At 44.7% G+C, this 14,289-nt stretch overlaps 1 protein-coding gene across 2 annotated transcripts in view; it reads left to right on the plus strand.

Annotated features, from left to right (window-relative positions):
• The window catches only part of acot7 (acyl-CoA thioesterase 7), a 115,677-nt gene extending 110,695 nt beyond the window's left edge, over nucleotides 1-4,982 (plus strand). For both annotated transcript variants that reach the window (XM_061975694.1, XM_061975684.1), the window contains exon 9: nucleotides 4,770-4,982. In XM_061975694.1, the coding sequence (XP_061831678.1) occupies nucleotides 4,770-4,868 (99 nt within the window). In that variant the 3' untranslated portion in view covers nucleotides 4,869-4,982. The remainder of the gene's footprint in view (nucleotides 1-4,769) is intronic.
• The last annotated feature ends 9,307 nt before the right edge of the window (nucleotides 4,983-14,289 follow it).

Genomic DNA, 14,289 nt, shown 5'->3' on the forward strand with positions numbered 1-14,289 from the left:
ACAGGGCCCCCAACACAGTGTCATTATTTTTTCTGTATTATAATTTCATCATCATTAGGGGCCTCTCTGGGCCCCCCTCCATCATGGGCCCCTAGAATCCGTCTCCTTTACCCCCCCCTTTTGGCGCCCCTGGTCATAATAACACTTAAGTCATACATGAACAACGAGATTTTGTTTGAGCTTTGTCCAGCGGCATAAAAACTGCATTGATGTGCAGGTTGACAATAGTTTACATTTTAACATTTTAGCATTGTCAGGAAGATCGCGATAAGAGGGGTGTGGGGGTGGGTACAGTCAGATGTCTGATGGATGTTACGTTGATGTTGCAGCAATGCAATGTCCAGAGCACAATTATTGAGGTGGTGAAGAGTGAGGTAATAAGATGGTCCGGGGCAGCAAAGGGGCAGGCTGTTCATTTAGCAGTCTCACAGCCTGGGGATACAGACTGTGAGACATTCTGGTGGTCCTGGCGCGAATCTATCTATACCTCCTTCCAGAGGGTAGCAGGTTGAAGAGGCCATGTGCTGGGTGGTATCTGTCCTTCAGGATGTTTTGTACTCACTTTAGGCAGCGAGTTGTGTACATGGCACTCATCTCTGGGAGTATCGTCCTTGTAATTTTCCCCGCCGCTTTAACCACTCGCTGAAGGGCCTGTTGGTTCGCTTTAGTGCAGCTAGCAAACCACACTAAAAATCCGTAAGTGAGGACACTGCTGATGGCACAGTTGTAAAAGTTGACCATTGATTTCTGCGGAATGTTTGCACATTTTAGTTTCCTCAAAACAAAAAGACGTTGTTGGGCCTTTCCGACTGTAGAAGCAGTGTTAATGTCCCAGCATAGATCTTCTGTTATGTTCACCCCTAAGAATTTGAAATGTTTGACCCTTTCTACGAGATTGTTATTAATTAAAAGTGGAGGGTGTTTGTTCTGCCCTTTCTTGCGGAAGTCTACAATTAGTTCTTTGGTTTTGTTAGTGTTAAGAACCAAGTTATTGTTAGCACACCATGAAGCCAGCTGTTGGACCTCTGCATTGTATGCTGTCTCATCATTATTACTGATGAGCCCAAGCACCGTGGTGTCGTCGGCATATTTGACAGTGAGATTGGATGTTGAAGAGGCTATGCAGTCATGTGTGAAGAGGGTGAAGAGCGCAGGGCTTAGCACACAACCCTGTGGGGCACCGGTGTTGATGGTGAGCGTGGCAGCAATGTGCTCGCCTATTTTCACATACTGTGTGCGATTCGTTAAAAAGTCCAAAATCCAGTTGCAGAGGAAGGTGTTCAGACCAAGGTTGTGAAGCTTAGATCTGAGTCTGTTTGGCCTTATTGTGTTAAATGCTGAGCTGAAATCGACAAAGAGCAGTCTTGCATAAGTGTCCTTAAGCTCAAGATGTTCCAAGAGTCTATGGATTACAATAGCGATGGTGTCTTCGGTTGATCGGTTCTCCCGGTACGCGAACTGATATGGGTCATAGGATGGTAGTATTGCCTTTTTAATTCGTTTCTATATCAGTCTCTCCATGCATTTGGCAGGTATGGAGGTGAGTGCTACAGGTCTGTAGTCATTTAGGCATGAGATGATGGGCTGTTTGGGGATGGGAATTATTGTAGCGGTTTTAAAACAGGCAGGGACCCAGGATGTAGACAGTGACAGATTAAAAATGGAAACAAATACATCCGTCAGTTCGTCCGCGCAGTGCTTAAGCACACGGCCCAGAACGCCATCAGGTCCAGCTGCTTTCCTTGGGTTGATGTTACGCAAGGTGAGTCTTACTTAGTGCGAGCTGAGGACTGTGGCCGTGTCGTTGGAGGAGAGGGGGGGCAGTGCTGGGTCTGTGTTTTCCTTGTCAAAGCGGACATAAAAAATATTCAATTCCTCAGCTAAGACGGCGCTGCCTTTCATTGAGGAAGAAGTTGTTTTTTTAAAGTTTGTAATTGCTTTGACGCCTTCCCACACCTGCCTAGGGTCTGAGTTATTTAAGCAATCCTGGAGTTTATTATAATGGTCCGATTTGGCAGCATTGATCCCCTTCTTTAAAGCAGTCCTGGCTGAACGGTAGGCATTTGGATCGCCTGATCTAAATGCCATGTCCCTCTCTTTGAGTAACTGTGTCACTTTGTGTGTCCATCCATCCATCCATCCATCTTCTTCCGCTTATCCGAGGTCGGGTCGCGGGGGCAGCAGCCTAAGCAGGGAAGCCCAGACTTCCCTCTTCCCAGCCACTTCGTCCAGCTCTTCCTGTGGGACCCCGAGGCGTTCCCAGGCCAGCCGGGAGACATAGTCTTCCCAACGTGTCCTGGGTCTTCCCCGCGGCCTCCTACCGGTCGGACGTGCCCTAAACACCTCCCTAGGGAGGCGTTCGAGTGGCATCCTGACCAGATGCCCGAACCACCTCATCTGGCTCCTCTCGATGTGGAGGAGCAGCGGCTTTACTTTGAGCTCCTCCCGGATGGCAGAGCTTCTCACCCTATCTCTAAGGGAGAGCCCCGCCACCCGGCGGAGGAAACTCATTTCGGCCGCTTGTACCCGTGATCTTGTCCTTTCGGTCATAACCCAAAGCTCATGACCATAGGTGAGGATGGGAACGTAGATCGACCGGTAAATTCAGAGCTTTGCCTTCCGGCTCAGCTCCTTCTTCACCACAACGGATCGATACAGCGTCCGCATTACTGAAGACGCCGCACCGATCCGCCTGTCGATCTCACGATCCACTCTTCCCTCACTCGTGAACAAGACTCCGAGGTACTTGAACTCCTCCACTTGGGGCAAGATCTCCTCCCCAACCCGGAAATGGCACTCCACCCTTTTCCGGGCGAGAACCATGGACTCGGACTTGGAGGTGCTGATTCTCATCCCAGTCGCTTCACACTCAGCTGCGAACCGATCCAGTGAGAGCTGAAGATCCTGGCCAGATGAAGCCATCAGGACCACATCATCTGCAAAAAGCAGAGACCTAATCCTGCAGCCACCAAACCAGATACCCTCAACGCCTTGACTGCGCCTAGAAATTCTGTCCATAAAAGTTATGAACTTTGTGTGTCATCCAGGGTTTTTGATTTGGTAACACACGGATTGTTTTAAATGATGTAACACAATCTACGCAGAAGGTAATATAGTTCAGCACAGTTGAGGTGTATTCGTCCAGAGACTCACGCGAAATCGCACGCTGGTCTCTAAATATGTCCCAGAGAGTGTGATGAAAACAATCTTGATTCTGATGGATAGCATCTTCTGGCCATGTTCTTATAGTTTTGTTAGTAATTCCAGCAGTTCTGATTTTGGGTGTGTAACGTGGGTGCAACAGAAGAGAAAGGTGGTCTGACATTTCTAGATGAGGATATGCATGGGCTCTGTATGCATTTGCAATGTTTGTGTACACTTGATCCAGCGTTTTCTCTCCCCTGGTTGCACATATAAACATTCCGATGGTATTTATGAAAGACACTTTTTAAGTCTGCATGGTTGAAATCTCCCGCTGTCGGGGTGTGTGACAAGGCAAATGTTAATATTTATACAAAATAAAAATAATCAGTACTATAAAACCCCTGGTATACAGTTGTCTTCTGCCTTCCATGACAGAGGGCGTGTGTTTGATTCCTGGACAGGTCTGCATCAGGACGCGTTTCCATTTCTCTGATGATGCAATTGTTGATGACTGAAGTGTTGATATCAACCAAACCCCCCCACATCCCACACCCCGGATTGTAAATAATGTAAATAATTCAATGTATATACTCTGATGATTATCTTGTGTGATGACTGTATTATGATGATAGTATATATCTGTACCATGAATCGATTTATGTGGACCCCGACAAGTTGAAAAACCTATTCGGGTGTTGCCATTTAGTGGTCAATTGTACGGAATATGTACTGTACTGTGCAATCTACTAATAAAAGTTTCAATCAATCAATCAATCAAAGTCCCTAGATGGGTGCTACACCAGAATGATACGAGCTGTTCCGAATGTGGACCAGAACATCCACATCACCAACAAGGACCTGTATGGGCTCAGCAAGAAGGGAACAGCTAGGAGGATGAGGCACAGACATCGGGAGCTACCGGCCAGCAGGCTGGTCCTATGGGAACCAACGCACGGGTATCGATCGCGAGGACGTCCCGCGCTAACGTACGTGGACATCCTGAAGAAAGATGCGGGAGCTGAAAGCTCTACGGAGCTGGCCGGGTGTATGGAGAACCGGAATGATTGGGGACTTACATTTTGTTTGATGGACCAAGGAAGGAGTCATTACATTTTGGCAGATCAACTGACCTACTCAGTGGCCTAGTGGTTAGAGTGTCCGCCTTGAGATCGGTAGGTCGTGAGTTCAAACCCAAAGACTATAAAAATGGGACCCATTACCTCCCTGCTTGGCACTCCGCATCAAGGGTTGGAATTGGGGGTTAAATCACCAAAAAATATTCCTGCGCGCGGCCACCACTGCTGCTCACTGCTCCCCTCACCTCCCAGGGGGTGAACAAGGATGGGTCAAATGCAGAGGACACATTTCACCACACCTAGTGTGTGTGTGACAATCATTGGTACTTTAACTTTAATCAAGGACTTTCTTTGTGCTTTTCACTGTTACGGTCCACTAGCATTGGGGTTAAAGTGGGGGTGTTGAGCCACCAGATCCGACAGTTGGAGCTGTGGTGAAAGAAAAATGGCACGGGTGAACAAACAGCTGATAATAATGGACAAATGCACAAATAAAATGCACAATATTTTTGGAAAATATCTGGAAATTGTTGTCGTTCTTCTACCCAGGTGAGCGGTGAGGAGGAGCAGAGGCGTTACGAAGAAGGCCAAGTCCGTTACCTCCACAATAAAGCCAAGAGAATGGCAGAGAAGGAAGGCAAGCAGTGACACCGCCGCAACACTGAAGGAAATCAAAGCCCGCTCTTCCTCTTCCTCTTCCTCTTCCTTTCCTCTTGTCATAGCCTCCTCCTCAAACTTGACCAAAGTGTTCACATATAGTAAGATCTTTAAAAATCTTAAGAGAATTATTTTGATGTAACTACTGAGTATTTTCTGATGAGATGGTTTGAAAAAAAAGTATTGAGATTTTAAGAAGGGCATTAAAAAAGATGATTAAAAGGATAAATAATGAATTAAAGATGCAAGCGTGAGTCTGGGCTCTCGCCTCGTGTCCTTTGCTGGCTTGATGATGATGATGATGATGTTGATGATGTCATTGTCTTGGGCATGCCTTGGCAGAGAGGACACACGCTATCCATCTTTCCACCGCGGGAGAGGGTTTGCAGGAGTTGGCTTGGGGGGCTTTGACTCAACTCACATCTCACCCACGCCCCGGCGGGGGGAGGGATGGGTGAAGACCTCTCTCGCCTTTCCTCGCTGTCACACTCTGACTTCCTGCTCGCTTCCCTTCCTCCTCCTCCCGAAGCAGCAGCAGCCTCCATGTTGGCTCTCCATTCTGCTGTTTTTGTCACTTTCTGACTCTTCTCTTTCACTCCTTTTTGTGCCTCAGACAATTTTGTTGCTTTCTTGTCCCAGGTTTTTGTCTTCCATTAGAACTGCCTTATGGAGCTGATTCACAGGATGCTCTTTGTAAAATCCATACAATATACTCATTGTAGTATTGATTTACATCAGGGGTCTCAGACACGCGGTCCGCGGGCCAATTGCGTTATATTGCGGCCCGCACCTTAATATGAAAATTTTATGTTAGTGCGGCCCGCAAGTTTTATATGAATGGCGCTTGACAGCGTCATACTTGCCGACCCTCCCGATTTTTCCGGGAGACTCCCGAATTACAGGGCAACCATTCTCTCAAATGTCTTCACACAAACAACAATATTGAGGGCGTGCCGTGATGTCACTGCCTTTAGCGCCCTCTACAACCTGTACAAACAACATGCCGGCCCAGTCACATGTTGTATTTGGCCTCTGTACACACACGTAAGTGACTGCAAGACATACTTGATCAACAGCCACACAGGTCACACTGAGGGTGGCCGTATAAACAAGTTTAACACTGTTACAAATATGCGCCACACTGTGAAGCCACACCAAACAAGAATGACAAACAGGAGAGAGAACATGAGAACATCCGCACCGTAAGACAACATAAACACAACAGAACAAATACCCAGAATCCCATGCAGCTGGGGTGGTAGCTGGGGTGTATATTGCAGCCCGGAAGAGTTAGGGCTGCAAGGTGTTCTGGGTATTTGTTCTGTTGTGTTTATGTTGTCTTACGGTGCGGATGTTCTCCCGAAATACCTGGCATCTTGTCATGGATGCTAGTTCATTAATGTCCGGGCTCAGGTTTTGAGCTGAGGCAACCTTCATTATCGAACAAAGGTGTTCATCACTCATTATATCTCGTAGTCCACCCGGACCACAGTCTTGGGGGCGTGCCTTAAAGGCACTGCCTTTAACGTCCTCTACGAGCTGTTGTCACATCCGCTTTTCATCCATTCTAACAACGTGCCGGCCCAGTCACAAGATATGTGCGGCTTCTGTACGCACACACACGTGAATGCAATGCATACTTGATCAACAGCGATACAGGTTACACTGAGGGTGGCCGTATAAACAAGTTTAACACTGTTACAAATATACGCCACACTGTGAAGCCACACCGAACAAGAATGACAAACAGGAGAGAGAACATGAGAACATCCGCACCGTAAGACAACATAAACACAACAGAACAAATACCCAGAATCCCATGCAGCCCTAACTCTTCCGGGCTGCAATATACACTCCCGCTACCACCAAACCCCTCCCCCCCAACCCTGAGCCCCCACACATCAACGACCCCCCCCCCCCCGTGCGTCGGTTGAGGTGGAGGGGTTGGGGGGCAGGGTTTGGTGGTAGCTGGGGTGTATAAAACAGCCCGGAAGAGTTAGGGCTGCAAGGTGTTCTGGGTATTTGTTCTGTTGTGTTTATGTTGTCGTACTGTGCAGATGTTCTCCCGAAATACCTGGCATCTTTTCATGGATGCTAGTTCATTAATGTCCGGGCTCAGGTTTTGAGCTGAGGCAACCTTCATTATCGAACGAAGGTGTTCATCACTGATTATATCTCGTAGTCCACCCGGACCACAGTCTTGGGGTCGTGCCTTAAAGGCACTGCCTTTAACGTCCTCTACGAGCTGTCGTCACGTCCGCTTTTCATCCATTCTAACAACGTGCCGGCCCAGTCACAAGATATGTGCGGCTTCTGTACGCACACACACGTGAATGCAATGCATACTTGATCAACAGCGATACAGGTTACACTGAGGGTGGCCGTATAAACAACTTTAACACTGTTAGAAATATACGCCACACTGTGAATCCACACCAAACAAGAATGACAAAACACATTTCGGGAGAACATCCGCACCGTAACACAACATAAACACAACAGAACAAATACCCAGAACCCTTTGCAGCACTAACTCTTCCGAGACGCTACAAAATACACCCCTCCGCTACCACCAAACCCCCCCCCCCCCCCAGTGAATGCGGTGTTACCGCGGCACCGCCGCTGTATTTAATCGGCGGGCCAGCTCTAGTGTTAATTTGATATCGCCTCAAGGGCCAAGTGAAATTACACGGCGGGCCAATTTTGGCCCGCGGGCCAGAGTTTGAGACCCATGCTATAGTATACTGGTATGTGCAGAAAATAAAATATTTTCCTTGAAAATGAGTCTTCAAATGTAAGTACAAACATAATATATATACTTAACGGTTAAAGTCACAGATAGGAAAATTCCGAGTTAAAAATATAATAAATGTAATTTAGCAGAGAAATTTGGGAAATATTCACAGAATTGGTAGAAAATTGTGCAAAATAACATATTAAAAATGTAAAATTTCCATGGTTTAATGGGAACATGCGGCACAGCGGTGGAGATAGTAAGCAGCACCAAGTTCCTGGGGGTGCAGATAACTGACAATATAACCTGGTCCCTACACACCGGAGCTCTTGTAAAAAGAGCTCAGCAGCGCATGCACTTTTTGCGTCGGATGAAAAGAGCACAGCTCCCTCCCCCCCTTCTCAGCACGTTCTACAGAGGCACTATAGAGAGCCTGCTGACCAACAGCATCTCTGTCTGGACTGGAGCCTGCAATGCCTCAGACTGGAAGTCTCTCCAGAGAGTGGTGAGGACAGCGGAAAAGATCATCAGGACTCCTCTTCCTCCTATCCAGGAGATCGCAAAAAGCCGCTGCCTGACCAGGGCTCAGAAAATCTGCAAAGACTCCTCCCACCCCCACCAAGGACTGTTTTCACTGCTGGACTCTAGAAAGAGGTTCCGCAGCCTCCGAAGCAGAACCTCCAGGTTCTGTAACAGATTCTTCCCTCAGGCTGTAAGACTCTTGAACGCATCATAATTAGATTATCCGCTCAACTCCCCCCAAAAATGGATTAACTCGCTGGAATAAAAAAGACAATATAACATACATCCATAAACGTGGACGCATGTGAAAAAGTGCAATATATTTATCTGTACAGTAATCTATTTATTTATTTATATATATTTATATATATATATATATTTATTTATTTTATATATATATTTATATATTATTTATATATATTTATTTATTTATTTATATATGCACCTTAGTGCTTTTTTTATCCTGCACTACCATGAGCTTATGTAACGAAATTTCGTTCTTATCTGTTCTGTAAAGTTCAAATTTGAATGACAATAAAAAGGAAGTCTAAGTCTAAGTCTAACATTTGGAAATATTAATCATCATATGAATTAAAATGTACTTTTTATAATAATATAGGAATTAAAATGTCATTTTTAATGTATTTTATTGATTTGTCCTGACCTCAAAAGGCTGAATGCTGCGACTTTTAAGTCCCCGGTAAACTGATGGAGAGATGAACATAAAAAGTGAAGCGAGTGAGTGTTAGAGACAAAAACATCCTCGCAAACATCCTTTGTCATTACCCACATCGGGTTTTTCCCCCTTACGCACGCACAAAACGGTTTGTCATTGGATCTTCAAGGTTATTGTTTCTGACCCCCAGGCTCCCTCCAGAGCGCCGTGCTAGCGTTTCATTTACCCTCCCCATGAAAATAAAGCTAGTCTCAAGCTTCCGCTGAGGGAGGGTAGGGGGGTGACGCGGCATGTTGGGGGGCTTGCATCTATTTTTAACCCTGGCGAGGTTAAGGGAACCTTGTGGGAATAAAAAGAGAGCACAATCCTTGTCAGGAGGCTCGACGTGACTTCTTGGAAATATTAGCAGGGAAAAAGCACGGCCGTCGTCACGTTGCAATGATGATGACGTGTTCTGCTGCGGAACTTGTAGCGTCGTACTTTCAGCCATTTCATTTGTGCTGCCTGCAGACGGCTGTCATACACGGAGACACTATGTGGTAACTATGGTAACCGACCATATGTGATATCGAGCAGTTTTGTATTGGATGAGTTCTTATGAGGAACTGATCATTGGGTTTTAAAGTAAATCAGAATTTTAAATGAGGACATGGTGGCGCAGTTGGGAGAGTGGCCATGCCAGCAACCTGAGGGTTCCTGGTTCGATCCCCACCTTCTACCAACCTCGTCATGTCCGTTGTGTCCTTGAGCAAGACCCTTGCTCCTGATGGGTCGAGGTTAGGGCCTTGCATGGCCATCAGTGTGTGAATGTGTGTGTGAATGGGTGAATGTGGAGATAGTGTCAAAGGGCTTTGAGTACCTTGAAGGTAGAAAAGCGCTATACAAGTATAACCCATTTACCATTTACCATTTAAATTCATCAGCACGGGTGAAGCTTACCAACTCCCTGGTCGGTCCGAACCAACCTGTATATGTGCGGCCTTAGTTCATCTTTTGACAATAGCATTACAGAGTGAAAAAAATATTCAGTCTAAGCCTGGGCCCCTGGACAGGGGGTCCGTCCCAGCGCTCCGTGCCAGCTCCACAGTCCTGTCCCTTCATCCGCATCTCCTCCAGTCTCTCCAAACGGACTCTGGTGTGGCAGAGACCCAGCAGCTGGTCTCCATGGCCAAAAGGCTCCCGGGAGGCAGATTCAGAAGTTCACCAAAAAAGCACCGCAGAAATTACGAAAGTGCCACCCCTTAAGTGTCCTGGACCAAAAGGCAAAAAAACCCACATGAAAACAAGAGGGAAACATCAGGAACACGAAAGGATGACACAAGAGCACTAACCATGAGTTAAGTGGGCTAACACTTACAGTCAGTAAATAGTCTTTTTTTCTTCTTCTTTTTGTGCAAAAATGAGTCATGGAGTACCACAGGGGTCCGTGTTTTGCCCACTATTATTAGTAGTACAGTACGGCATGTAAGGTCATTTTAAATGACAGTTTCAGTGATTTGGAATGACTTTAACTATAGATGCTGTCTAGGGGCGGCTATCGTTTATATTTTAACCGATGCCGGTTCCAGATTGGTCATTTTGAAACCATTGTCAGTGCTTTAACGGTGCTGGAAAAAATGGAAAAGATATAAGTCGTGGGGGGGGGGGGAACAATGGCTTTTTATTTCAAAAATGTTATGACATGCACGTTGAACTGAATAGTAATTTGATTTAAATAGGAATATAATATACCGTATTTTTCGGAGTATAGGTCGCTCCGGAGTATAAGTCGCACCGGCCGAAAATGCATAATAAATAGAGATGTCCGATATATTATCGGCCGATAAATGCGTTAAAATGTAATACCGGAAATTATCGGTATTCGGTTTTTTATTATCGGTATCGTTTTTTTTGTGTTTTTTTTTTAATTAAATCAACATAAAAAACACAAGATACACTTACAATTAGTACATCAACCCCAAAAACCTTCCTCCCCCATTAACACTCATTCACACTCATTCACACAAAAGGGTTGTTTCTTTCTGTTATTAATATTCTGGTTCCTACATTATATAACAATATATATCAATACAGTCTGCAAGGGATACAGTCCGTAAGCACACATGATTGTGCGTGCTGCTGGTCCACTAATAGTAACAGTTAGTTTTACTCATTTTCATTAATTACTAGTTTCAATGTAACTGTTTTTATATTGTTTTACTTTCTTTTTTATTCAAGAAAATGTTTTTAATTTATTTATCTTATTTTATTTTATTAATTTTTTTTAAAAGTACCTTATCTTCACCATACCTGGTTGTCCAAATTAGGCATAATAATGTGTTAATTCCATGACTGTATATATCGGTTGATATCGGTATTGGTTAAAATCGGTATCGATAATTAAAGAGTTAGACAATATCGGATATCGGCAAAAAGCCATTATCGGACATCCCTAATAATAAAGAAGGGAAAAAACATATATAAGTCGCACTGGAGTATAAGTCACATTTTTTGGGGAAATGTATTTGATAAAAGCCAACACCAAGAATAGACATCCATCCATCCATCCATCCATCTTCTTCCGCTTATCCGAGGTCGGGTCGCGGGGGCAGCAGCCTAAGCAGGGAAGCCCAGACTTCCCTCTCCTCAGCCACTTCGTCCAGCTCCTCCCGGGGGATCCCGAGGCGTTCCCAGGCCAGCCGGGAGACATAGTCTTCCCAACGTGTCCTGGGTCTTCTTCGTGGCCTCCTACCGGTCGGACATGCCCTAAACACCTCCTTAGGGAGGCGCTCGGGTGGCATCCTGACCAGATGCCCGAACCACCTCATCTGGCTCCTCTCGATGTGGAGGAGCAGCGGCTTTACTTTGAGCTCCCCCCGGATGACAGAGCTTCTCACCCTATCTCTAAGGGAGAGCCCCGCCACCCGGCGGAGGAAACTCATTTCGGCCGCTTGTACCCGTGATCTTGTCCTTTCGGTCATAACCCAAAGCTCATGACCATAGGTGAGGATGGGAACGTAGATCGACCGGTAAATTGAGAGCTTTGCCTTCCGGCTCAGCTCCTTCTTCACCACAACGGATCGATACAGCGTCCGCATTACTGAAGATGCTGCACCGATCCGCCTGTCGATCTCACGATCCACTCTTCCCTCACTCATGAACAAGAATAGACATTTGAAAGGCAATTTAAAATAAATAAAGAATAGTGAACAACAGGCTGAATAAGTGTACGTTATATGAGGCATAAATAACCAACTGAGAACGTGCCTGGTATGTTAACGTAACATATTATGGTAATGTAATAACTATAACATATATGGTAATAACTATAACATATAGAACATGCTATACGTTTACCAAACAATCTGTCACTCCTAATCGCTAAATCCCATGAAATTTTATACGTCTAGTCTCTTACGTGAATGAGCTAAATAATATTATTTGATATTTTACGGTAATGTGTTAATAATTTCACACATAAGTCGCTCCTGAGTATAAGTCGCACCCCCCGGCCAAACTATGAAAAAAAACTGCGACTTATAGTCCGAAAAATACGGTAACCATAATATACGACCACTAGAAGACAGAGAATACTTGTCTTCTTAAGTTGATGCTCAGAATTTTGGGGTTCAGGAATGCACCTCGCTTGGAAGTGTTGTGTGTTTGTGTGGTGACCGTGGTGTTGAAACTGAACTGTTGTGGCGTTAAGGTCGGCAATAAAGTTGAAATGTGCTTCTGTTAGGAGGCTACAAAACTTATAAGCCACAGATGGCTACTTTTTTCTCTCTCTCTGATTATTACCATTTGCACCGGTGGTATTAATGAACCAAGTTTTGGTACCTACGTATTGCCGTTTCTGTCTTTTGGGTGCAAAAATAAGTGTTTCTCATACAAACCGCTGACTCCAGCATTTTTTTTTTTTGGAGGCTCCATGAAATCCCCCTCATGGCGTTCTAGAAGGAGCCTCCTGGCGACTTGTAATATTAGCAATAATCTTGTTTATTGTACACCGTCACCATTTCATATGAAAACTTTTTTTTTTTTTTACAATTAGAGTTGAATTAAAAACAGAAATGCAGGTAAACATGCAAAATAAGAGAGAAGAAATGAAGCCGATCAACACACATCGGGTCATTTTTTGACATGAGAAGAACGGCAGGACCACTTGCAGGATGAGTGATGGCCTGCATGGTGCAGAAGGGAAACCATTAAGGGGCTCACCGGGATGGATTAAAGATGAAGTGAAAACTATCAGCTTTCATTACTGAGTGACCCGCCTTATATTTTCTCAGCATTGATCTTCATCGTCAATCGTTTCTTTGACAGGCGGAGCTGCAGCTTCCTTCCCCCCACACACCTGAGCGTACTCCCTAAGGTCAGCTGTGGAAAGATCTCAATGATTTCATAAGGCTGCACAAGTCTGTTGACAGACGCTATTGATGCTTGCCACACACACACACACACACACACACACACACACACACACACACACACACACACACACACACACACACACACACACACACACACACACTCTTGTATTTCGTACCTTTTTGAGACCTCCGAAAAATGCCTACCTCTAGTATTATAATAAAAGTCATAATTTTACTCAACGCAAGTCAAAATTTTACAAGAAAAACTGAACATTTGTGCAATATTATGGTAAAAGTTGGGATTTTACTGAATTTTACAAGAAAAGCTTAAAATGTTGGGAATTTTATGAAAAGAGTCGTAATTTTACTCGACACAAGTTACAATTTTATAAGAAAACTTTCAAATGGTGGCGATATTATAGTAATAACAGTGACGTGCAGTCAGGGGAGGCAGGTGAGGCGGGGGCCTCACCTGCCATCATGGAAAGAAAAAAAATGTAAAAAGAAAAAAAAATAACTAAATTGTTATATGTATGCAGTGATTATACTATAAAGTTATTTTCCATTTAACTTCACCAGTTTTAGATTATTTTTATTCAAAATCGCAGAATTTTTTACATTTGCCGTTCAAATACTGAGAAGAGACTTGCGGTGAGTCACCAGTCAGTTGAGCCTCGCCATGGATTGCGCAATGACTCGGCTAACTGCTGGCCTGCTTTGCAGTGAGACCGTATTGCTATATGAATTATATTATACATTTCCATAGTTTAGTTAGCTGAGGTATATAATGTACAGTGTATTTTGTCAACAACTGTATGTGTGTAACGTATTTATTGTGCTGAGCAATCATAAAACGGCTGCAAAGACGCACTGGCTGAGGCTCACAGTAATCCCGCCTCATGGTAGTAGAGGGCGCTAGTGATCCCAGAGATCATTCTTGCGACTATTCGGCTGCAGAGGAAGTGACAACAAGCAGCAACAGTTAGCGATCGTTTATTTTTTCCTCTCGCCTAGACTTTTAACATGGAGGATTACATATCTAAAATAAAACAGTTTTCTAAACTGGACTTTCCATCGAAGCAGGATGTAATAATTAAAGGAAGATCTCCATTGAGACAGAGAGACTTT

Source organism: Nerophis lumbriciformis, linkage group LG01 (assembly GCF_033978685.3).
Source record: "Nerophis lumbriciformis linkage group LG01, RoL_Nlum_v2.1, whole genome shotgun sequence".
Lineage (NCBI taxonomy): Eukaryota > Metazoa > Chordata > Actinopteri > Syngnathiformes > Syngnathidae > Nerophis > Nerophis lumbriciformis.